General features: G+C 37.8%; 1 protein-coding gene across 1 annotated transcript in view; it reads left to right on the top strand.

Annotated features, from left to right (window-relative positions):
* Positions 1 to 27,248, top strand: part of LOC132142624 (catenin alpha-2) — a 405,218-nt gene that overhangs the window by 113,366 nt on the left and 264,604 nt on the right. The window contains exon 7 of the mRNA XM_059552628.1: positions 17,753 to 17,956. Coding sequence (XP_059408611.1) covers positions 17,753 to 17,956 — 204 coding nt within the window. The remainder of the gene's footprint in view (positions 1 to 17,752; positions 17,957 to 27,248) is intronic.

Genomic DNA, 27,248 nt, shown 5'->3' with positions numbered 1-27,248 from the left:
CGGATGATCTTCTGACAATGTGCAAATTAAAGAACACAGACACAACATCTCATTTCCATAATGACCAAGGCAATCTACCAAGAGCAGTGCAAATTAGTATAAGGTCACAAACAAGCAGAGCCGATTCTAATCCTCTGGCATTCCAAATAAATTAATACAAGTGGAAAAAATTCTCTTCCTCCTACCACACACTCTCTGTTCTCTGCAGTGCCTCCTCCTGGCAGCAAAAATCGCAGCCATGTCAAGTGCAAAATGTGTTAAGACATGCTTTTTTGGGGGGCGGTAAATCGTGGCGCAAATACCAGTAAAGTGACTACTGCAACTCATAGCAAATCATGTTGCTTGATGAATTTAAATACTCTCCTCACATAAATTTTGCATCTGATAGGGACACTCCTACAAATGCATATGCAATAAGGTCAGCCAAAAGAATTCACTTTTTTTGCTAAATCCTGATAGTACTTTTGTAACATCAAAAGATGGTTTGCTCTGGCACAAACTGTTAGTAAATCTGGCCCATAAACTCCTCAGTTAGAGTTTTCACTAGATTAGTTTCAATAGTCTATATTTTTGAAACCAAAGGAAAATGCATATGCTGTTGAAAACACAGTTTTATTTAAAATGTTTATATAAATATTATACAATAAATATAAAGATTCCATGTGGACTTAAACTGCATATAAGCAAACATTGCTTTATATTCTTCAGGTAATAAAAAAATAAAAAATAAAAAAAAATAAAATAAAAAAATAAAGAGTCACTAATAAAATACTAATAGAAAATTACAAGTAATAACAGAACAAATATACACACTGTGCAAGTGGTGCTTGAAATAAAGCTGCTCAATTATACATTGCTTTGGATAAAAGTGTCTGATAAATGAATAAATGTAAATGTTAATTGATAGACTTCATTGCATCCTTTTTAGATAGACCAGAAATACTGTTTGAAAAATAGCTGTATACTGTTATAAATTTTTCTCCAAATTCATGTTCAGTTGTTATTTTTTCAAGACATAAGTGGCTGCATTTTCCTTTTTTTCCTTTTTAGTTGTGCCATCCCTGGTTTTCATAGTTTCAGCCATTAGTGAGTATGGATGGCCATATTGCCCTATGTTTAGAGCTCAAAGGCACAAAGCTGTACTGAGCTTTCTCCCAAACCCACACACAAACAGACTCCTGCATTCTCTGAAGGATTGATTGAATGTTTACTGAATTCTTGTCTCCAGTCAGCCGCTGCCTTTGTACCGGCATTTCAAAGTATCTTTGCTCATTAACATTATCAACATGAGTTTGTTGACTTATTTGAATACAGTTTATCTGTGACAATCTTAACTTCGCCAGATGTCCTTTTCCACTTGGCAGTTTTTTTTTCTCTATTCCATCTAGATATTATTCTGTATTTAGAGATGAAAGCTGGGTTTTTCTGGTTCCTGTACTAGTTGTGTGTTCATTTTTTTCCAGGTGTGTCTTATTATAAGTTCATCACTTCACCTGTCTGCCCTATTTGAATTCTAGCCTGTTCCTTTCTCCCTGGTCCGGTATTAAACTTCGACGCCTTGCTATGTGTGTCTTTCCTGGCTACCATGTGTGTAGAATATTAAAGACTGTATTCTGGTGTTAGCTCCTAGTCTCCTCGCTCCAGCACAGTAGGTGATTGTGACAATAATATACAGAATGTATAGTTTGTATTAAATGCACATGCTCTAAAAAGCATTCTATTTCTCATCATTCTCAATTTTGAATGCTTTACAACCCACAGTGATTTGCAGTGACCTCAGTGTAGGGTCAGAGCAATGACCCCCTCCTGACACTTCACATCTTTATACTCTACACTGATAAAAATAAATATATATATATATATATATATATATATATATATTTATATATATAGTGTCCACAGCATTACATCACAGTGCCTGAGGGAGTCCCCTTTGAAATATTTACACAGCCTGGTGGCCTGGAATTACCGGCCTGCAAATTTGATGCAACACTTCAATCAGCTCTCTGTCTGCTGTGCTGCCTAATGAAAAGTGACAGGCAAGAAATAAGTTGCTCTTGCATGGGTGCCCCGGCCCCTTCGCTCTCATTTTTGGCTCCGCATCTGTGATTTTAACCTCGTACACTTTATAGTTTGTTGGTTCAATAAATTGCAGAGCATGTGTCTTTTATTAAATATGTTGCAAAAAATTTTTGTTGATTACTTTACCAGGTCACCTATATTTATGTAAGCTATATAAGAGAGCTTATGTCCTTGGAGTTTCAGGCCACTTGCCCCATTTGACCAGTGCACCATTGTTACTACATATTGCATTTGTTATCTTTTCTTTTTATGCTCGGAAACAAACATTGTTTTTACAAATTGTATTCATTAAAATCAAGCCGACTAAGAAACATCATCTAACTGGTTAACATAATTTTTGTCAGAACTGTGAAAATGGCCTAGAAACATCAGTGTGAACTAGAAATTATAAACCAGTCATATAATCACGATAAAGCACCATATACCACTTTTGTCCAGGAAAAACAAAACAAAAAACAAAACAATATTTCTTTCTTTCTTGCATCTTTTTTTTTAGTTCAAGCAACTGAGTGTTGCCTTTATTACAGTACATTTTAATGTCAGAGGTTCAATTAAAAGTAAAATAAGTTTGTTAAATTAGATATTTTATGTAATGCATATTTCCATTTTTTCCTACGAATATTAGTTTTAAATCAAATAATAATTAGCAGACGCCATCAAGTATCGCTGTGCAGCCCCTAGGGGTCGTGGGCCCCCATTTTTGAAGACCCCTGCTCTAAGGCACTGTTATGCAGTTTTATAGGTCACTGTAGAAGCCTCCAAACTCATAACTGTCCCAGTAATGCATAGCCTTATGGGAAGTGAGATGACGACACAGGCGGATAGGTTGTACAGCAGAGGCCTAAAACTGTGCCTTGAGAACTGACTCACTGTCTTTTTAGCACAAAGCCTTAATATGTTATGACTGAATGGAGGTGAGTAACCGGCTTCCTCTCCATCCGGCTCCAGGCAGGAGAATCATAATAGCAAACGTGCCCGTCAGAGACACACTCATATGTACACACGTATATGGCCATACATGAACAGATGGCTGTACCCAAGGCCTAGTCCTTCTGTGTTTGTCATAAACATCAGCAGGCAGGCCTGACTCGTTGTTTTGTGCATCACCCAGATGTTACATCAAAGCAGGCCTCTAGTCTCAACTCCACTGTCTGATCAAACCAGATAATAACTCAATTTATCTACTCTCTCAACTGGTCTCAGCCCAGCTGCTTGTTGCTCAGTGAAGACCAGGGTCTCATCTCCTTAGAGTTTACCCTGTGGGCTTCTCAAATAAGTTTTAGGTAAAATTATGACATTGATAAGTTTTAAAATTCAGTAATTATTGAAAATGAGCTATATACAAATGAATATGAGCTAAATACAAAACATTAATACATATTATATTATATTGTATTATATTGTATTATATTATATTATATTATATTATATTATATTATGTTATATTATATTATTAGCTCATAAGAAGGGACATATAAATGTGAAGAAACAATTTTCAAAAAAAAAAAAAAAGTAAGATTAGTATGAGTAATCTTTACCTAATCTTAACATAAAAGTAAGTTACCTGAAATTTTGCAGGATAAATGCTGAAATATGTATATATTTAGAGAATATTTACAATTTGTTAAAGTTTTATATATTTATATATAACTGGTTGGATAAATTTTTTAAAATTTCTTTATATATATATTTTTTATGTCAATTCTGCTTCTTTGAATTGACGTGTAGTTCTGCATTATTTTAGCTAGCATTTCCAATTAAATTTGGAATGTTGCACAACTCTGACAATGACATCAGTGTAGGGTCAGAACATGTGACCCCTTACTGACACTTCTACTCTGATGAAATAAATGCAGCTGCCCATAGCATTATGTCACACAATCTAACTGTGACTGTTTGTTTGCAAACAGTATTTCAGTGTATGTTTCCCCCTTTATATCAGTGATTCTATGTAACTGGTATTCTGCAAAGTCTTGTTCAAAATGTAAAACCCAGATACTCGCATGGAGAGATGTGAGAGTTGTAGAATCCAGGTTTTACAGTTTGCGTTGCTCGGGTCTCGTTGCACTCTGGGGCCCTTGGAGTGATAAATGGGGCACTTAGTGTGTTAGCACATGTGACTTAGATAACTGTGCTGCTGAAGGGTATTCACAATCTCAATTCTGTCCACTGGAGGTTCAGAACATTACCACAAACCAGCTGCTGCTCTGTGGGTTTGGGAAACAACATGTGTTCAGGGGTGGCCTCAAAAATATTAAGACTCTTCCGCCATACTGTCACGGCTTATGCTGCTGGAAGGAACATGGAGCCGAGGGATAAACGAAACAAGGATTTATTAAATAAAACAAACAAGGTAAGTCGTAAATAACAGGTGGCAAGAGGCAAGTGGCAAGTAACAGGTGACAAGTAGACAAGTTGACATTTAGACGAGTAGACCCGACCAAACAGAACTGAAAGGACAAGGCTTTTATAGAAGGGATAATTGGGGAAACACAGGTGGATGGCATGACTAAATTAACAGGGACATGGAACACATGGGGAAATGAAGAGACACACCTGGAAACTAATCAAACCAGACACGGAAGACAGAAACTGGGTCACAGGGGCAAAAACACACAAAATGAGTCCAGGTGTGTGACAGTACTCCCCCCTCCCGGTAGGTGCGTCCTCGCACCGTAGAAACAACAAAGGGAGGCGTGGGTGGGAACTTGGGAGGAGGTTCCGGTGGAGGACAGCCTCCCAGGAGGGGGCCAGCAGACAGGGACCACAGAGGAAGGAGCCAGGGAGGAGATGACGGAGGGAGGAGCCAGGGAGGAGACAGGAAGGATCTGAAGCAGGAGGTACCCAGCAGGACCCAGGCCACAGCCATAACGGCCCAAGGTGGGGCCGACGGTGGAAGGAGCCATGGAGGAGGAATGGTCACTGACTCCAGGGACTCGACCCACGGCAACGGAGCAAGTGGAGGAGGAGCCCGAGGCGGAGACGGAGAGCCGAAGAGCCAGGGTGACGGGGAGGAGCCGGAGGTCCTAGGCGGAACAGATGGCTCTGGTGACTGACGCGGCGATGTGGATCCGGAAGGCCGCGGTGAGGCCAGAGTGACCGAGGACTGAGGTGTAGCCGAGGGGATGAAGGAGCCTGACGGAGCCGGAGGGACGGAGGGATGAGGCGAAGCCAGAGGAGTGGAGTCCCGAGGCATAGGATGGACGACGCCAGACCAAGGCGGAGCCGGAGGGACGAGGGAGCCAGGCAGAGCCTGCGGACTGCCGGGCCACGGCGGAGAGGAAGGAGCTAGGAGCCATGGTGGAGCCGACGGGTCAACGGGCCGAGGCGGAGTCCAGGCCTCAGAGGCTGGAGGCGGAGGTGAGGGAGACGCCGACCAAGGCGTCGCTGGAGGATGGCGGTCCCGCTGAGCTCGCACCACAATGATGGTAGGCTGAGGGCGAGCAGAGGGGCAGCCAGACGACAGCGGAGGAGGAGGCAGGAGTAGGTGGGAGGGTGGGAATTTTGGAGGAGCAGGCATTGGAGTAAGCTCTGGGGCTGGAGCCCTTCCTGGGCTTAACGGAGGATCAGGAGCCCGTCCTGGGCTTAACGGAGGATCAGGAGCCCGTCCTGGGCTTAACGGGGGTTCAGGAGCCCGTCCTGGGCTTAACGGGGGTTCAGGAGCCCGTCCTGGGCTTAACGGGGGTTCAGGAGCTCGTCCTTGGCTTAACGGGGGATCAGGAGCCCGTCCTGGGCTTAACGGGGGTTCAGGAGCCCTTCCTGGGCTTAACGGGGGTTCAGGAGCCCGTCCTGGGCTTAAAGGAGGATCAGGAGCCCGTCCTGGGCTTAACGGAAGATCAGGAGCCCTACCTGGGCTTAACGGAAGATCAGGAGCCCGTCCTGGGCTTAACGGAGGATCAGGAGCCTGTCCTGGGCTTAACGGAGGATCAGGAGCCCGTCCTGGGCTTAAAGGAGGATCAGGAGCCCGTCCTGGGCTTAACGGGGGAACAGGAGCCCGTCCTGGGCTTAACGGGGGAACAGGAGCCCTTCCTGGGCTTAACAGAGGATCAGGAGCCCGTCCTGGGCTTACAGGAGGATCAGGAGCCCGTCCTGGGCTTAACGGGGGAACAGGAGCCCGTCCTGGGCTTAACGGGGAATCAGGAGCCCTTCCTGGGCTTAACAGAGGATCAGGAGCCCATCCTGGGCTTACAGGAGGATCAGGAGCCCGTCCTGGGCTTAACGGAAGATCAGGAGCCCTTCCTGGGCTTAACAGAGGATCTGGCATAGGTGAATTGGAAACCCCCTCATTTTGACCCATTTGGCGCTCCACATTTTGCTCCCTCGTGGTGGGCAGTGTCGCCGGCTCTCGCACCTGGTCTGACGGGATGCTCTCTGGCTCTCCGTCATCGGTGGGCTCGGGCTTATGCCTCGTACCGTGGGGAGATTGTAGGCTGGGCTCTGGGTCCAAAGTGGACCTGGCGAGATCCTCCATTGGGCCGACCGTGAGAGGGGACCCATTTCTCACCAGATTCCACTCTATAAATGCGGCGAAATCCTCCCGAGGACCATCTTCGGGCGACAACGCTCTGCACCTAGGGTTCAGGCTGGCGTGATAAAAGGTGCAGAGCGCGTGGTCCGGGTAGCTGGTGGCATTAGCTAGCCAGAGAAACCGTCTGGTATGGTCCTCGAGAGACAGTCCCTCCTGCTCCAGCAGGAGGAGGAGGTATTCGGGGCGATAGAGGGGATCCATGAAACACTACGGAAAGAAAAAAGACTGTGAAAAAAAACGGAAAACAAAACGGAGGGAAAACACGCAGTTTTTAACTTTTTTGGTCGGGTCTTCTGTCACGGCTTATGCTGCTGGAAGGAACACGGAGCCGAGGGATAAACGAAACAAGGATTTATTAAATAAAACATAAACAAGGTAAGTCGTAAATAACAGGTGGCAAGAGGCAAGTGGCAAGTAACAGGTGACAAGTAGACAAGTTGACATTTAGACGAGTAGACCCGACCAAAGAGAACTGAAAGGACAAGGCTTTTATAGAAGGGATAATTGGGGAAACACAGGTGGATGGCATGACTAAATTAACAGGGACATGGAACACATGGGGAAATGAAGAGACACACCTGGAAACTAATCAAACCAGACACGGAAGACAGAAACTGGGTCACAGGGGCAAAAACACACAAAATGAGTCCAGGTGTGTGACACATACGTAGATGGATTTAATTGTATTTCAGCATATTAAGTTGCATTTGCCAACAAACTGTTTTAGATCTTTCTTTCTTAGTTATATAAATTAATCACTGTTGTAAAGTTTTGGTCAGTAATTTCCATTTATTTATTTATTAGAAAGAAATTAATAATATTTCACAATAAAAACTGTCTTTCCATATCTGTTTGTTTCAAAAATGAATTTGTGAATTGATTTGCTTCCAAATGAACAGAAAGCTGATTATACTGTTTTACAATCAGAGACTTTAGAATATTCAATAAGCAAATAGCACCAAGAGGCCACTTGAGTGTATTTGCAGCTGCACAAGGTAAATTACCTTCACAGCATTTTTAATGGTGCATGGTCTTTAATTCATGTAAATGAATGAATCAGTATTACAGAGATTATGCTTTTAGACTGATACTGGTTTTGAGATGTGACCTTTTTGCACAAGTCATCCCAGAAGAAGAGAGAGACATGACTATTTGAAGCCAGCTAAGTCATTTGTTCAGTCACTGTAGAGCAATAGAGAGAGAGTGGATTGGTCAGTGTATAGTTTTTGCAGGCAGCAGGATTACAGGTGTGGCTAACAGCTCCGAATTGATCAAGGAAGCAGTCAGATGGAAGACTGTGCTTCATTCAGTTTATAACAGAGCAGCACAGACACGAAATTGAAAATGAAAATGAAAGGTGGGTCAAGTGCCAGAACCTCCTTTTGGAAACCCCCCACCAAAATAACTTGTTTACTCACCCTTATAGCATTTCTTATCTGTATGACTTTGTTTTGTGTAACAAAAAGTAAATAAACACATAAATGAATAAACACACAATTGGTAACTACAAGTACAAGTACAAGTAAATGCGTAAGTAAATATCTGCATAAATAACAATAAAACAAAATCAAATAGTAAATAAGTAAATACGTAAGTAAATGAATCAATAATAAAATACATAAACTAATAAATAACTAAATGAGCAAATTAAGGTCAGTAAATAATGACCTAATTTTCCTTTTTTTTTTGTAAATGTTACACATAAACTGCTTAGACTAGTCTGCTTTTAGTCTTGTAACTGGTCTCATTTGAATCTGAAAAGTAAGACTGATTACCCTCAGTCTTAATAAGTTTATACAACTGGCCTCTGTTTTTTTTCTGTTCACTGTATCTAAATCTTGTTGTCTCCATCTGGTCTTTTTTATTGACCTGGAGCATAGCTAGCTCTCAGGAGCCTGATCAATGGTGGATTGTCTCTTTGATTTAGAGTCTACAGGCTGACCCTTATGGGCAATGCTGCTTGCAGTCTTCTCATTCACAACCGTCTGTCACAGAAATTCCCCTTGAGGTTGAGAGTGGTCTCTTTAAACTAATATCCAGATCAGCTCAACTTAGCTAGCATCTACGGTTAAGATCAATTGTCAGCCGTCACCTCGTTGTGGCTTCATGTTAAGTCAGGCCTGACTTACACATACTGCATATCCTATATGCTTTTAAGACATGACCTCACTGCTTAACGTTGATTCGAATGGAAGACAGGCTAACAATATGGGCGAAGGAGATACACTGTATCAATCTTTTACGTACAAGAAAAAGCCCTTAAAGTCTTTACTGTGTCTTATAACAATGTAGTCCAAAGACACACTTGACAAGCATGCACATGGATGACCTTTAAGGACCCCGACTGCACCAATGTTCTTGAGAACTGCCGTCCTCAGCATTACTTTTAAATCTTTTTTTATTTCTGATAGTAACAACTAAAATGCAGTGTCCACCCCCAGGTGTTAGACTTTATAGCCAGTTTGCTGTTATGTCCTTACGAATCTGTGATTATTGAAACTCAATTTGGGCCATTTTGTCCAGATGGTTCGACCTGCCGGAACTGCCTGCTGGAATAATTTTTCTATGCACCATTTATGAAACAAGGTCACGTCCTCCTTCAAAGTTTGACAGAGCAATCAGCGATTTGCACATTCATATATATCCTAATTTGAATGAACAAATAACTAAATAAATCAAATAACATAAAGTAATATTAATAAATTAACAAAAAACATAAATCGGTCAGGAATCATGCTTAATGGCCCTGTGTTCCAAGATTGAGATTATAGCACAAGAAAATTATAGTGCTTCTATGCATTGAAACATTTATGCAAATATACTTTATCATGATATAAATGGCTCTTCAGATGTGTCTTCTGGACCTCCCCAAGCACACATGGTTTATCGCTAATGTTGTACTACTTTTCATTTGTTGCTTTGGATAAAAGCTTCTGCAGAATGAATAAATGTTAATTTTCTCTCAGAACAATAAAGGTGGGCTTTTCATATCTTAAAATGTTTTTTTAAGAGAAGCGCCAAATGTTTTCATGACAACTTAGAATAAATGATTTCATGCCTGGCTATGCTTATCACTATGAAATCCATTTAGAGCTGCAGTTATGTTCCAATTTGGGATTGAATTACAGGATCATTATTATAGTTTTGGTATATTGTAGCTTATTCTTATACATATATTTAAATAAATGCTGCAACACTACGAACTCAAGACTGAACAAGACAAAACTAGATCTTTGCCTTGCCTAAAGCTTAGACTAAAGATTAGTTGATCTTTAGCTCCAGCAATGCTATAAGATATGCTTTATAGTAAAAAATCCTTGCAGATGTAACATTTTAACATTTATAGTAATCCATCATATTCCATTATTTCTTCAAAGGTTGGCCTTGTGCATTCAAAGAGGCCCTTGATATTTACTGACCCTAGACCTACCGTTGACCCAGAGTGGCCTCAGTTGTGTCATCATGTGGTTCCTGGCATCCACATGGCATATCACAGCCTGTAAAATGTTAAAAAAGAGAAATACATAGGCAAATGTTGCTGTTTTTATTAATAAGAGGGTTTATTCTAATTGTCTCTCTTTGCAGCGATGATTCATCTCATAAAAAAAACATTTATAATGCAAATTTGCATTTGCAATGAACAATAAAATTTCATTTACATCTCTCATCTGCATAATGCTATTTATTAAAACTGTTTTGCATACGTGTTGACAAATGTGTTGTGTAATACAATTGTAATGATATTTCCAGTACGTTTCATTTTGCCAAATTTACGTTATTATCTTTTATGTGAAATATCTTATTCGGGTCAGTACTAAATAACAAATAACATGCACTTTGTTTGTTCCCTCTTATTTTGGTAAAACAATTAACATTTTGCAGAGACTGCAAAGTGCTTGTAAAGTTTTGACCACAACTGTATTTCTTTCTTTTGCTGAACACAAAATAAGATATTTTGAAGAATGTGTATAACCAGACAGTTTTGGTTCCCGTTGTATGTTTTACTGGTGTTTTGTCCTTACAATGGAAGTCAGTGGCACCCGAAACTGTTTAGTTATTCTTTAGAATGTCTTCTGTGTAATTTTTCATTTTTGGGTGGACTATACATTTAGTCAAATTCTATGAATGCTCTATGTTGAGATCATTTATTAGTTTATTTATTGGTTTCCTTACATACCTGTTGGTTCAATAAGTTTGTTAGTTGTTGCCTCCAGAATGATTCATGAATATTTTGTTTTGGTTTTGTGAACTGATTCACTTGAAAATTTTGGCTCGAACAAACAAGTGGTTCATGAATTGATCTTTGCTAGTAAAATAAAAGCATCGGCTCCATGAAGGATGAGACTCACTCCACTCTCCCCTTCACTGTAGTTTTAGACTGTCACTCAGACCCTGTGCCTCCAATAAGCACCAAATGGAATAACAAAAGGTGCTTTTCCCCAGGGGGCTCTCTCCTCTGTGCTTTCTCTCTCCTATTCAAACGAGCTGTTTTCCAAAGTCTACCATGAGTCTTAGTGCCCTTTCATTTAAAAGTGCCCTATTTTTAAAGTCAGCTTTTGTCTCTATCTCTGTGATTGGAGGTTGATTTGCGTGACTTTTCTTTTTTTTTCCTAAGCAAAACTCATTGATCAACATTAGCTTGCCACTTGGAGTGAAAGTTAATGAAATGTTTTATGAATGAAGAATTCTTGCTACATCCCTCTGTGCTGACTCTGTCTTGTTTAGAAAAAAAAAAACAAATTAATTAATTAATGAATAAATAAATACATCACTGAATGTTGAGAAGTAAAATATAGTCTGATGGGAAATTACTTACACTTCAACATCTTTCTTTTATGCACACACACACACACACACACACACACAATATATAAAATTTCATAATTTCCCATATTTCACTTATTATAGTGCTCAGAGTTACTTGTGTACTACTTTTTGGCAAACTAGTTTCTTGTTTCTTATTTTGCTTCTTATCTTAAAATGATGAAGCAACGATTTACGAACCACAGTGGAACAGATTAATGAGCAGCTCTTTTTATCTGTGAATTACTGATGCAGTGGAGATCTTTGTACGGTCATTCCTCATGCTCACAACACCAAATGAATCTAAAACACTTTCGACACTGTGCTTACAGTTCCTGTCATTTCTAACTATTTTTGCCAGCATATTTTAAATCAGTCAGTTCCTTTGTCAATTTTACTACTACTACTACTACTACTACTAATTATGATGATGATGATGATGATGATGATGATGATGATAATAAAAGAAGAAGGATATACAATTTGTATGCATAAAATGCATATCAAAAGATGGAAAGTAAAACTAATAAGTAATGATAAAAGAAAACAATTCCTCATAAAGTTCACTACTGATTTAAAGGTGATTTTGAGGTGTTTTTCTGACTTTTGATTTATTAATTTATTTTTTATTATTTAACTTTTATTAATTTTATTTTAGTTTTAGTTCAATATATTGTCTTTATGCATGAAAATGTAATGAATAGTAAGAATGGCCTGGCTATTGGTTTGCGGTGTGTGACTTTCAGAGGCTTTCAGACAGAATTAACAAATCTACACCACAGGGTGGTTGGAGAGATGGCGCTCTCCTTTTTTGAGTGGGTTGCAACTCCTGGAAGGTATTGTCAGTGTTGGGGAAAGTTACTTTTTAAAAGTAATGGATTACAATATTGCATTACTCCCTTATAAAGTAACTAATTACGTTACTTAGTTACTTAGTTTCATGGAAAGTAATGTGCTACGTTACTTTTGCCTTACTTTTAAATATGAGCAGGGCTTGATTGTTTTTAATATAAGAAGTTCTAATTATAGCAAATGTAAAATCCCTTTCACACAAAAAGTGTAATGACTAAACCTCAGGCTGAAGGAAAAGTAAATTCACGTCTGTACAGCAGAACACGGAGAAGAAGGTTCAACACTCTTCAACAGTAAAACACACACACACAATAAAAAAAACAATGAAGCACAATTGATAGTTTATCTAAAGTCATTATTGCTTATTAGTATAGTTGAACTGGATCATTAAAGGTAAGCAGCAAAGACATTAGTTAGTAAAATGGGATTCGATACATTTGTGCTATTTAACATATTTAATTATTGCAGGTTTGCGTCATATTCTGAGTTTGCATTTTACTGTTTTAATTCAGTTTGATGAATACTAAATCGAGTGGGATGAATTAATGCACATTCCACGTTTAGTCTAGAGCTACATCATGTTCACACAGCTGACACAACGCCTCTGTACTTCAGATTTCTCCCAGTATGGGGACAGGAGACTTGTCAGTCAATAAATGGGAAAACAAAACTTTTGAAAAAGAAACTCAAATATTCTCTTGTAAATTAAAAAGTAATGCATTACTTTACTAGTTACTTGAAAAAAGTAATCTGATTATGTAACTTTCATTACTTGTAATGCGTTACCACCAGTTTTTAGAACATTTTTTTTTTTTTATATTCTATGTTTAACTGCTTACGTTTTGCGCAAATAAACCACAGTACAAAAAAAAAAAAAATCTGTTTAATTGATTAATTAATTAACAAATTAATAAATGAATCACTTGGCATTCACATTTCACTTGATCTTTTGAATTAAGATTTATAGATTTATACTGTATACATAAAAAATAAAAAATAAAAGCTACAATGGCAACACTGATCTGCATATCTTACTGAATGTTTGCAATATCAGAAAAGGTTTATTTTTAATAATGTCCATAATCGTTTCAGATCAACCTGAATTGTTACTGCAGCATATTTTAGTGTGGTTTGTTTTGTGAAACTTTCCACAGTGTAATGCAGGCTTTTATAAAAATAGCAGCACAAAATAAATGGCATTTAATACTAAAAGTGAGAGAAAAGGTGGGAAATATGAATTTAATAAGGCAAATTATAACTTTACTGAATCTAAGAAAGGGAGGGGATAAGGGAGAGAAGAGGAAAACAGCTGTAAATGATGTGGCATCTATGAGATTACTGTAACCTGACAAGACAAAAAAAAAACAAAAAAACTTGTTAATACTGAGTTTGTCATTCTTTCTTTGCATCAGTCATATAAATGTGTTTACTTATGCTTTCTCAGTTTTAGAACAACTCTTTTACCCTACAGACTGTGAGGACTCAAACTTAAACACAAGCAAGCGTATGCATGCGGGTGGTGTATATAAACCATTGTGGTGGACAGAAGGCTCGCCAACACACAACAGAAACACATGAGACAGACTTCTGATGTGGGCAGTTGCATTACAGTGATGACAGAAACATTTTAATAGCAGATCAAAGGGGGAAGTGTTGGTGGCACTGCGATGGAGCAGGTGGTGTTTGCATGAATCAGTCAGATGGCGCTCTGGCTCTCTTAACCTTGCTGTATGTCCACACACACAAACACACACACACACTCATTGAATGTAGGACAGTGGTTTGCTGGATTCCAGCCTGGTCTTAGAGACACCCTAGATAGACACAAGTCATTAATAACCCACACAGACTAGTCACCGGCCTAGCCATCTTTGTTTGTCACACTCTTTCTGTCCTTTTCGCTCGCTCTCTCTCACCCATGTTTTTCCTCTTTCCCATCCTCTCGCTCCAAAGCACTTTAGTCACTGTGTAAAAGTAGGTTGCGTTCAATGCACCGCTCTCCTGTATGCTCCCTCATTATACCGTCCTTGAAAAACAACCTGTCATATTGTGTGAGAGGAGTAAGTGGCAATCCCACCCACTTCTAAAACACACACACACATACAGTACACTACATAACTGATTGAATCTCATTTTTACAGATGAGTTTGTGTACTCCTCAGCAATCAATCTGGATTAATTATGTTTGGGCTGACAAATTGATGGCACCCTTTCAGAATGACTTTTTGCATTTCACTTCATTTGTCTTCTTAGTGCATATAGTATGTTTTATTTGTCGTCTAGATAAGAGTATTTAGATTTTCTTAAAGGTTTATCTGCAAATAATTTTGTATTATGTATGTTGGGATGGCAAAGTTGAATTTTCAGCATTATTACCTCAGTCTTCAGTGTCACATCATCTTTCATTCTGATTTACTGATATAAAAGGTTGTAACCATATTAAACATTATGTGGGGACCAATTTATATACCATGGTATGGTTGAATAACATATTCTGATTGGCTAGTAGTTGTGCATTAAAACCATTTGCTTTGCATGCAACTTCCATGTCTCTCTCTCGACTTTTATTTGAGAAAAAAAGTGGAGTAGTTTGCGTCACTGGATAAAGCTGTCGGTCATTTAACATTTTCATGTCTTGCAACGTTAAACTGACGCTTCGTGCTGGAATATGCACTCTGCTTCTGTGAACAGTAAACCTGGCCTACTTTTATTTGATTGGCCAGCTCAGTCATATTGACATTAACAAGCACTGTTAGACCGCTGAGGCAGACCAGCCTAAAAAAAGACTTATTGGGTGGTCTGTGTGGTTTATATGCTGATAAAATATTTTTGTTAAAATGTGAATGTTTATTATCACTTTTGATAAATGTAAGACATTCTTGCTGAATAAAACCAGAACCATATTATTATTAAGTTTTTTTTATTTATTTTATTTTTGTGAAGGTTATTTGTATGTATTTGTATGCATTGCTGTCCTCGAAAATCATATAGAGAAGTTCTCTGATAAGGCCAAGATCCAGGCTTCATGACGGATCCCAGTCCCACAAGCACTGATGAGTTTTTGTTTCTTCAATAATTCTGCAAGCAATGCAATAAGCCTCTCTTAAGGACAGCGTGAAAACAAAATTGATCTTGTTTGTTTGTGTAATGAATGTACCTGGTCTCATTTTGCATGTTTCATCAGTACTTATGAATCAATGCGACTGTAAAGAAATAGATGGCTGAAGGCTATGCAGGTGGAGAAATATTAACCACAAATAGGAGCTAGATTTTCACAATCCAATCAATTCATGTTTAATCAAATCAGGTCTTGGCCTACATTACTTCATGCTAAATATTGTTTGACTCAAGTCTGCACTGCATTACAAAAGTCAGATGAGTTGGAAAAGCTGTTGTTTCAGGTTGTCTTTAACTCATTGTAATTATTGGAATATGTACTCGGAATATGCGACACACAAGATCTAAGTAATCTGTACAAATTGTTTTACATTGGCTTTGGTCCAGCCTGTCTGCATCTGAAAGTTCTGCTGTCCAATCAAATATTTCACACGAGTCTTTGTTTTAGCCCCTCAATCAGGCAGAAGAGGGCAGACTGTAATAGAGCCGGGAACTTGATGCAGACAGATTTCAAACAAACCTATAAATAGAGTCATTGAGATTGCCAAGACTGCTTCTACTGTTTTTACTTAAGAGTTGATCTCCATGGCAACAGGCTATTATGGGAAAGCTGTCTCTATGTATTTCTATCTCTAATTGTGCTGCTGTTAGCTGGCAGTACTGCTGCTAGATTAGCACATACAGTACAAAAGATGCAAACATAATTTCCTGTCTGTGGATATGCCAAAGAACAGGAAGTGCATGCTGAGTTATAAACGATGAAGGATCTGTGAACTTATTATTAACCACCAGGTCTGAGTGGCTTTCTGAATATTAGTCTCAAAAGTAAAGGGCACAGTCACTAGCTACCTCTAAATGCCACCTCCAACTCATCTGCACCGGCAAAGTCCACAAAATGCAAACTGCTTCCGAAGCCGTATCCATATATAGCCATAAAACATAATATCGGCACTATCAATATGGTAATTTTCCCATCCCAGCCCTAGAGATCATAAAGCCTGTATTTGGTAGCATCTTTTCATCAATAAAAAGGGAGGATGTTCTTGAGTCTGCATCCTGTGTTTAAAAGCCCCATTAAATCACAATGTGGTTGTAAACCGAGGCCCTGGGTCTCCCCTTGAAGGTCACCTTAGCAGCCTCTGGAAATGGGCTCTAACCGACTGTCTTCAGTGGTTTGCTAATGGAAACTACTGTTTGTGTGACTAAGGCATACATTATAAAGCAATAATCGAAAAAATTTGGAAGGTTGTTTTATACACTACATCAGTACTTAATGACTGACTTTAGGGTATACACACACACACACACACACACACACACACACACACACAATTTCACCAGTGTTTCTGCTACATTCATTCTCGTAGTGATGGGTCCTCGTTGAACGATTCATTCATTTTGAACGAATCTTTAATATGACTCGGGAACGGGCCAGTTGTCTCAGCGAGGGATTAATTTTTTACGCATGTGTACACCTCTCTAGTCTTCGGGTCTGAGTCATTCGTTCTTGTGCCACATGACATGAGAGCAGCAAAAGATACAGATATTAGTTAATAATTCCCAACCGTTCTTACAAACAAAGTGTTTAGTTCGTTTCTTTACTCTTACAGTTACGTAATGTTTCTGGTCTCAAATTTTATTTGAGCTTTATAGCTTTTTATTTCTTACAATTGATAAATTTGAGAATTTCTTATCATAACATAACAAATGTGAAGAATTAGATAATGCTTTAAACTTTTTCTTTACTACTATCTTTTTTTTTTATAAATGGTAGTGTCTAAGGAATGATCTGTAGAGTGTATATTATTGACTAATATATGTGTGTGATTTGAAAGCTCTGTTTGACTTTGAGTACAGGTGAAATGGGTTTTGAAGCCAATGTTTGATTTTGCCAGAAGAGTCAGGGGTTCTGTGAATTTAGTTTGAAGGTTTGGATTTGTGTTTAAGGTTTTGAGAAAATGAGTGATGGTTTCAAGTTTTAGCAGTTCAGAAAAACTGTAATACTGCCCTCCAGTCAGAGTTGGAAATTTCAAGATATAAGGGGGAAAATGCTCCCGTATTACAGTTTTTCACAGACCAATGTGGTTAAATGTGGTCTGTTTTCATTTACATATAAGCATTTATTAAAAGTTGTTCAATATGTTTGAATCATTAATTAACAGAATACTGCATGGTATTGTGATACTTTAGCTGGTATCATAAAACATTTAAATTATATTGTGATAAATAAATAAATATGTCTCACAATGGTAAAAATCAGCCTACAAGTGATTCTTCCTGAAGTTTGTTCATGGTATTTTTAGTTTTAATCTAAAACTCAATTTATATCCCTGGCCTTATTTATTTCATTTATTTATTTTTCAATTTCAGAATAAAATCATTTTGGACCCGCTAACATTCAGTGAGGCTCGCTTCAGGCCGTCACTGGAGGAACGTCTGGAGAGTATCATCAGTGGTGCTGCCCTCATGGCTGATTCCTCCTGCACACGCGACGATCGCCGCGAACGCATTGTGGCAGAGTGCAACGCCGTGCGCCAGGCCCTGCAAGACCTGCTGAGCGAGTACATGAACAATGTAAGTCCTGAACAACATTTTCATGTAGAGAGCTTGATGACTGGTTTTCAAGTGATGTTTTTTCTAAACACTATTTTTATTTTTGTGTAAGTTTTACAGAATGATGATTATTGACTGATTATTTATTTTTATTTTTTTTGTATCGGTTTTAGATTTAGTGACTCACATGCAGCAATGTTAACTTGCTGTTTAAATACATTTATAAATATTTACCTCCAATAACCATGGTTAAAATAGTCATACCTTTTAGGTTGTTGACACAAATCATTTAAATACACATAAGATTTCTTACAGAGTGGTTATTTTTTTGTCGGTACTGACATTGAATATAAAAAGCTTTCTGCATAGAAAGCATTAGCGTCACCACATATAGTGCACTTAATCTGTATAAGGTTGTATCAGGTTATGCACATTTCTGAAGTTTAAAAAGCATATAATCATATATAATTATCAAGGTGTTGCATATGTGTTTGCCTTTGTTTTTGTGTGTATGTGTCAATTATTTTGAAACAGGTGTCTCAAAGCCTTGGCAAGTGTTCTGTAATAGCCTATTGATCACTATGGTATCAATGGGGGCTGTCAGGCTCTGACACTATGCAGTAATCAATGGCTTCTACCCAGCTCTAATCTAGTGTATTTTTTTAGTGTTGTTGTGCTCAAGCACCGTACGGGAACAGAGGGATATTAAATACAACCTCTCATTTGATTAGCGATCCCCCTTTAGTCATAACACTACACCAGTGGAGATGAATATCACATCAACACTCCAAGTACAAGCTCCTGCTCTGGGATGAAATGTGTTTGTGAGGCTAGGATGCTTGTTTTATATGAATTTTAGTCTCTCAAGTGCGGAGCCCCGCACATGACATGCAAAAAAAATAAATAAATTGTGTGCACGATTTAATAATTCATTCCCTCAATGTACTAAAATGTGCACACGATTACTATTGCTTAAAAGTCTCCAGACGTTCTAGGTTTTACTAAAACCTCAATTTACAATTTAGTTCACTCGAATTATAAATTTTGCGCACGATTTACTAATTCGTTCCCTATTTAGCTCACGATTTAGCAAATCGAGGGAACAACTTAATAAATCGTGCGCAAAATGTATAAAGTGTGAACGAAATTGTAAATCGAGGAAACGCAATAGTAATCGTGTGCACGTTTTAGTACATTGAGGGAACAAATTAGTAAATCGTGCACACGATTTAGCCTACTATTTTTTCCAGCATGTCAGAATCAGAATCAAAATGAGCTTTATTGCCAGGTATGTATACACATACGAGGAATTTGTTTTCGTGATATGATGTTTTAGTAACAAGATTCTGGAGGAGCGCGTCAGATACTTAGCCTAATCAATACCGGTGGACCACAATCGAGTAATCAATACCGTCCTTCGGATGAGACGTTAAACCGAGGTCCTGACTCTCTGTGGTCATTAAAAATCCTTTCGAAAAGGATGTCTTTCGAAAAGAGTAGAGGTGTGACCTCGGCATCCTGGCTAAATTCGCCCATTGGCCTTGACCATCATGGCCTCCTAACAATCCCCATGTCTACTGATCGGCTTCACCACTCTTGTCTCCTCTCCACCAGAAAGCTGGTGTGTGGTGGGCGTTCTGGCGCACTATGGCTGCCGTCGCATCATCCAGGTGGATGCTGCACACTGGTGATGGATGAGGAGATACCCCCAGACTATGTAAAGCGCTTTGAGTGCCTAGAAAAGCGCTATATAAATGTAATGAATTATTATTTATTATTATTATTATTAATACCATAGTTTAAATATTGCTGACTTACCTCTATCCATTGACGGTTTATCAGCATGCCTCCTCTACCCCATCTCCCCACTTCGAGTTCACTTTATAAATAGACAGGGAATTGACTCTAGGTTCGGGCCATTCACGAGCTCGGAACCCTTCCCCGCACAGCACGCCAAATACGCATACCATACCTCAGCTAATTATATGTAAGCGTGAACTCGTGAAAAAAGCTCCGCAGTGCAACAGAAATGTGTGGGAAATGTACTCAAGATATTAATTTTCTTATAATTTTTTTTTTGTGTGTGTTTATATTTGCATTTTTGTATGGGTTTGTTCATACAAATATTTTCATTAACACAAATACTTTTTCATTGTGTAATTGTTACATATACTGACAGTAACTTGTTTTACACCTGTATACAATCTGAATATTCATTTTTGCAAGCTTGTCCTTTTAGTTAGTATTCATAGGTTTATGCACATAATGTATAAAGGTAAATCAGTAGCAAAACTCGAGAGGTTGAAGATCTGATTGTGAGAACTTGTCATATTAATATTTGTATTTGTAAGTTAAAATTTACACTCACAGCTCTGATGTGAAAAGCTGAATCTTTCAATTTGCACACACAGACAATGATCAAAACACCCGTGTTTTGAATTGGAAGTTGTAGATTAATAGTCACAAATGTGTAGAATGACATTCACACAAAGAAAATGACATACACACACGTTTACGACATATTTACTTTTGCACTTTACTTCAGTTACGCTGCACAACGTCAAGTTGGCACTTACAACCTCTCAGATCTGGAAGTACAAGTTCAAATCCTAGCGCTCTGACTTTTGCTACTCTTTTTGTGGTATTCTGTTGCAAAACTCACTTGTGCACTTGTATATGCAGATGTGAGAGAGCAGAGCTGGGGGCGGGGCTTTGGTGCGAATGAAGACATTTTTTTGGTCGATGCCCGACCAATGAACAACGCCAACGGTTTTCACTGAATATCCTTAGCTTTGACAGGATTTTAAGACACTGCATTCATTTTGCCATTCAGGTATTATCTGGTAGACAAATAATGCAACATATTTTATATGTATATCCCACTGCATATCACTGTACCAGAGTTGCAATATAATGCTGTTTTTATTATTTATATCTTTTGTAAAAATAATTTTAACATCTTCATTGGGTTAAATTCCTAATTTGCTTGTCAGTAATGAATCTTTTTAAATGCAACATTATTATTATTAATTTTTTTTAAATAAAATCGAGTTTTTAATAATGTCTAAATGTACATTAAACAGCAAAACCTAAAAAATAAGCACTTATGACCAGAAATACTGTTTTGAGCAACTAGTAGAGCTAAATACATGTATTTATTAAACATCAACAAGGCCATCTAGTGTTTAAGCAATGGAATTGCATATGAATATTATCTTTCTGTCCACCAAATGCCTCTAATTTAAAGCGTGCCTCTTTGCACTGGAATTTAAACCTAAATACTTCAGTTATTGTAGTATAAATAAAAACCATATTAGAAAATGTTATATTTCAAATGGTCATTCATGTATCATAATTATTGCGCATATTATTTAGTACCATGATCTCTTCAAATTAACTAAACAGGACTGAGTTAACATGTAGTACCGTTATTTTATTGGTTAAAAGTTACACTTAATTATTTAGTCACATTTAACTGCCAAGGAGGAGTATGAGAACATAATGCTGTTCCATTTTCCAGTAAAAAATGCTATTGTAACGCATAGTCATTAGTCAGCGTAGTTATCCATGCATATTCAATGCACTTTCTGTGTAACAAATTACTAGAAATCGCTGCAAATATAATGAAACTACTGTCTGTCCCATTTAATATGTTTCAAGAATATTGACAAAACGTTTAGTTTAGTACTAATGATAGCTCCATGAACCACGTGACCGCGTGGCGGTGAGATCAAAGCATGCTCTGGTACAGCGAGTTTACTCTGCAATATGCAGTGGGATATACAAATAAAATATGTTGCATTATTTGTCTACTAGATAATACCTGAATGGCAAAATGAATGCAGTGTCTTAAAATCCTGTCAAAGCTAAGGATATTCAGTGAAAACAATTGGCGTTGTTCATTGGACGGGCATCGACTAATAAAATGTCTTCATTCGCACCAAAGCCCCGCCCCCAGTTCTGCTCTCTCACATCTGCATATACAAGTGCACAAGTGAGTTTTGCAACAGAATACCGCAAAAAGAGTAGCAAAAGTCAGAGCTCTAGGATTTGAACTTGTACTTCCAGATCTGAGAGGTTGTAAGTACCGACTTAACGTTGTGCAGCGAAACTGAAGTAAAGTGCAAAAGTAAATATGTCGTAAACATGGGTGTATGTCATTTTCTTTGTGTGAATGTCATTCTACACATTTGTATCTATTAATCTACAACTTCCAATTCAAAACACGGTTGTTTTGATCATTGTCTGTGTGTGCAAATTGAAAGATTCAGCTTTTCACATCAGAGCTGTGAGTGTAAATTTTAACTTACAAATACAAATATTAATATGACAAGTTCTCACATTCAGATCTTCAACCTCTCGAGTTTAGCTACTGATTTACCTCCATAATAATGTTTACACATTTTATGGACATTTTATACACATTTGGATATATGCTGAAGCAAATGATCAAAATTAAAATGATAAAAAAAGTATTTACTTACTATATTACATGCACAGCTTTAGAAACCATTGTAATGGTAACACATATACAGTATGTATATATATATATATATATATATATATATATATATATATATATATATATATATATATATATATACAATAACATGGTTTGTCCAGTGTGGCACTACAATTCGTGCAAGACTACAATTCAGCCATCCTTAACGGAATCTAATAGAAGAAGGCACTCTTATAAGAAGTTCAAACAAAGAGGAATCAGTAGAGTGTGCGAACGTTTTACTAAACTACAAACAAAAATGCTGTCATGTGTAAAGGCTCTGATATGCACTCTCAAGTTATTTCTCGTTCTTCACTTAGGGGTAAGAATAAGTCTGATATATGCAAGCAACATTTTACTGTTAGTGAACATCCAGACAATGTTGAGAGTGGCATTTAGATGAATATGGAAATATATGCTAAATATATGCAAACTTATTTTGTTTTTCATCTCAATAACACAATAAACACAAAACAACAACAACAACAACAACAAAAATTACAGCATCATTTACTTATTTCAATTTTTTTTTTCTTATACCTGGCATTAAATGTGGTAAGGTATTTCTGATTATAATCTGATCACAGAAAACACACGTTTATGCCTGGCATAGAGTGTATTTGTTGTGACGTAATTGTACTCTTTCACGGCTCTTCTGTTGTAACAACTTCCAAATCCCTCAGTCTGAATTCTTGTAGTTTCTCAGCTCACTTCGAGATGATTCATTATTTTTGGTAGTTTCTGCTAGGGAGCTACAGCTGCAGGCATGGAAGAATGTGTCAGCGATCTAAACCAAAGGCCAAAGAGATGGCAAAACTTGAAACTATAAATTATATGTTTTTGTTTTGTTTTGATATATCTATGGTATATGTCAAAATTAAAAAAAAAAAATTATCCCAACAGATCTGTGGTATATGTTATATATCAAAATTAAGGTAGAACTAAATAGAGAAAAAATACAAGGTAACCTGAGGTAACTAGAAGTGGTGTCTGATTTCTTCACTGTACACAAAAGCTACCATTGGTTCAGTTTCTTCTAACACCTTTTCGACTTCTGCCACTGTCCTTTCACCATTTGCTCTCATCGTTCTTCAAGCTCAAGCCTGAACAACTTGTGAAACAGCACAGACTTGATCAATGTACTGGTTTCCAATAAATTAAGTTCAAGTGACAGTAGAATGTCCATACTTGTCCTTGCCGGTAGTGACTGTTGATTGGTGACACCCTCCCAGGCTCCCATACCACTGCTGAATCATCAGAATTGGCTGATTTACTTACGGCAGCCCAGAAAGGCCAATTTATCAATTGATCGGCTGGATAATTCATTGCTTACCTGGGTCAAGGGAGCTCAGGCTTCTGGCTAGAGGTTGAGGGGGTCCAGGGGTTTGTGGGTGTGGTGGTTCACCTCACTAGCCTGGCCTGCAGTCCAGTAAAGAGGATTTAGGGAGTTGGTTAGCAGAGCTTAATCTTGCACTTTGCGGGACAAGGCACTCTGGCGGTCACACTGCATTTAACGAAGATGGATGTCTATGTTCTTCAGCTCTCCAGGGGGCTACACAGAAAGACTTGATCAAGAGTCAGGGTATCCTAACACTCCATCCACCAAACAGCGCTGCTACCAGCCACATAAGCACGGAGCCTTTGCAACCCAAATGATTACTTAAGAAGAACTATAGCTAAGGAAATAGAATTGTCACCAGCACTTATATATATATATATATATATATATATATAAATAGGCATTAATACTATATCAACCATGAGCCATAATTTGCCACTTACAAGTCGGTTGCTGGTGTTATCATGTGGAGGGCCATTCTTAGTCTACAGATTGGAGAAAAAAAGATTAATGCAGTCTTGTTCGTTACAGTTTAAGCAAAACTAAATAACTCTCACTTTTAGGAGAACACTAGCATATCAATAGCTTCAAAGCTGACTATGTGGCACAAAACTAACATGACATTAAGACTAGAAGCGATTCAATTTTCTTGAACACAACAGAGTGTCATTTCATGAATCAGTTGATTTGAAGTGTCTATAAGCAAATCAATTAAGTGAATAAATCAGTGACTCATTTATAAAGACGAGCTCAATTTGGAATAGCAACTAGCAAACTACTCTTACTGCTTCTGAATGCAATCCAAATGAATTAATTACTGAATGAATCAGCATTTTTGATGAATCACTTGAATGACTCATTGGAAACTCTCCAGGAGTAATGCACATTAACTGTTGTATATTATATTATATTATATTATATTACATTATATTATATTATATTATATTATATTATATTATATTATATTATATTATATTATATTATATTATATTATATTATATTATATTATATTATATTATATTATATTATATACTGATCTGATTTGTTTTTGTGAAAAGAGTTGATATTGTAGCTCAGTTTAAGTATTTGACTTTATAATTCAGAATGTTCCAGAACTTTTGTTTTATTATTATTTAGATAAAAGGTCTAGAGTTCTAGAATGGTGTACAAAAGTTACATAATGTTGTGACTTCCTGTTCATCTCCCTAGGATAGCTAATAACAAGCTGTCATGACATGATACGGTAATGTCATGTGACTGCTGGTGCCTCTGCACAGTGTCCTCCCAGCCACACAAGCGCTTTGATGCCTTGATTTGGCAAGTGCTAGACACCGTCTCATTGGACAATACCAGTCATTTCAGAGAAATAACCCACAGCATGCACAAGAAGAAAGCCTTTCTTTCCCTCTCACCATCCGTCTCACTCTGTCTGCATCAGTGCAAAACCTACCCTCAAAGACACAAACAAAAATACACATGCATATTACACATTCCCCTTTAAGCTTTCAGGCAAAGTCTCCTGAAACATCTCCTGTGATTTGCTCTCTCTACTTTTGCTAGCACTACTTGTGCCGTTCTATTAGCCTGGCTGCAAGAATGTTGAGTCATCTTAGCTCTTTCCTAGCCTATCTGAACATTGAGGTCTCTTATCTAGCTGTTGGCTACAACTGGTGTTTTTCTAGCATCTTGAAGTATGCTGTATGTTTGACGTCTCCTGTGTCCTTTATTACCGATGACTGGAGAGAAACACACAGCATGATTCTCTGCAGGGAACCTGGACTCATGTGAGCTTTTGTTTTCTGCATCTGAAGAGATGAGAAGTACTTTCCAAGACTTTAACTGCATCTCTACTTGATGGCTCCTGCTGCTTGTTTAACTTTCCCATTTCGATCTTTCCAAACCTAATTAGACATCATCTTCTTTTCTTCGTTCTCTCAGATTCTCCTTGCTGAGAAGGTTTCTCCAGGCTTTTGTTGTAGCATCATGCTTGAAATCCTCCACATAACATGACACGTTGTTTCTTACATAAAAAAAGACAGCCATAAATATTAGTATTGCTTGTTTTGTAAAATAATAATAATATGCAATACAAGTCAATATGCATTTTTTTTAAATACCATGATTTGTGTTCTGCTAGAAAAAGAAGTGCATAGAGGTTTGGAGTGACAAAAGTTTGAATAAATTATGACAATTTTCATTTTGAAAGAACTGTTCCTTCAAGGGTGCATTTGCTCGCATTTGGTCTAATTTTGGTTAACTCTCATGTGCTTCATAACCATTCCTCAGGCAGGGGAAGCTGACATTGTCACAGGTAGCAGACAGAGAGACCTAATTAATGTCAATCGATCGAGCCACAAGCATTTCTCGCAATTAAGTTTTGTCTTCCAGCATGTCAAGCTGATTTAATGTAAAGAATCATACTGTGTGGTATTCAGATAACTATTTTTGAAATTCTCCCAACTAGGCCTAGATCTGTCTTAGGAATGCCAGCTTAGAATAAATATCATGGTTAGCGGCTCATCCTCTAAATTAATGGTGCTCTTGTGCTAGATGTCTTTTTTGCATATATATATATATATATATATATATATATATATATATATATATATATATATATATATATATATATATATATATATGATACATCCTCACTAGACTTGACCTTTCTGAGGTCATTGCAAATCAAAGACCCCCATATGCATTTCAGGATTGTTTTTGCAGATTTCTTCACCCATTTCTTTCTCATCGAGAGCCTCTTTTTAGCCAGATTCCACACTTACACCCTATTAAGTGGCCTGCATGGAGCGATCCATCAGCCTTTTCCCATAGCTACAGTACTTGTACCCTCCCCTCCATCTGTCGGGCCTTAAGGCCCCTGGCTTGTTTTGCACTACCAATGAGAGACACTTACTTCTTGTACAGCCCCATTCCAAATACAAAGCACCGACTCTGAGCGTCATTTACAAAACATGATATCTGTGTTGTTTTAGTGTCCAATAGTAGTGATGCATGATATATTGGTATAACGTTCGATAATTCAAAATTTAGGACTGGGGGATTTTTGAAAAGTCGCTTATATGCTCACCAAGGATATAAGTTGAAATGCATTAGACACAATAACCATTATATATATATATATATATATTTCTTTTTTTTTAATTGAATTTTGAGTTGTTTTTGAATGTGATTTATTCCTGTGACTGCTGAAATGTAATTTATTTCTGTGAAGCTGAAATATCGTAAATGTCAAAAAAGCATTTTTTGTTCCTCAAAATGATATTTATTGATTTACTTTTTCTAAATAGTTTTTGTGTGTAACGCATTAAAAACTTCATAATCATCGGGAAGAAGGAGGCGGGAACCGGCGGCCAATCAAATCAAGTTTAATAATCAAAATAAAGACAGAACAGCGCGACAGCCCCTCACGTACGACTGTCGCGCACAAATAAAAAGAAAACATAAACTAAAATCCA

Source organism: Carassius carassius, chromosome 6 (genome assembly GCF_963082965.1).
Source record: "Carassius carassius chromosome 6, fCarCar2.1, whole genome shotgun sequence".
Classification (NCBI taxonomy): domain Eukaryota; kingdom Metazoa; phylum Chordata; class Actinopteri; order Cypriniformes; family Cyprinidae; genus Carassius; species Carassius carassius.
The sequence above is the reverse complement of the archived record's forward strand: the minus strand, read 5'-3'. Positions and strand labels throughout refer to the sequence as shown.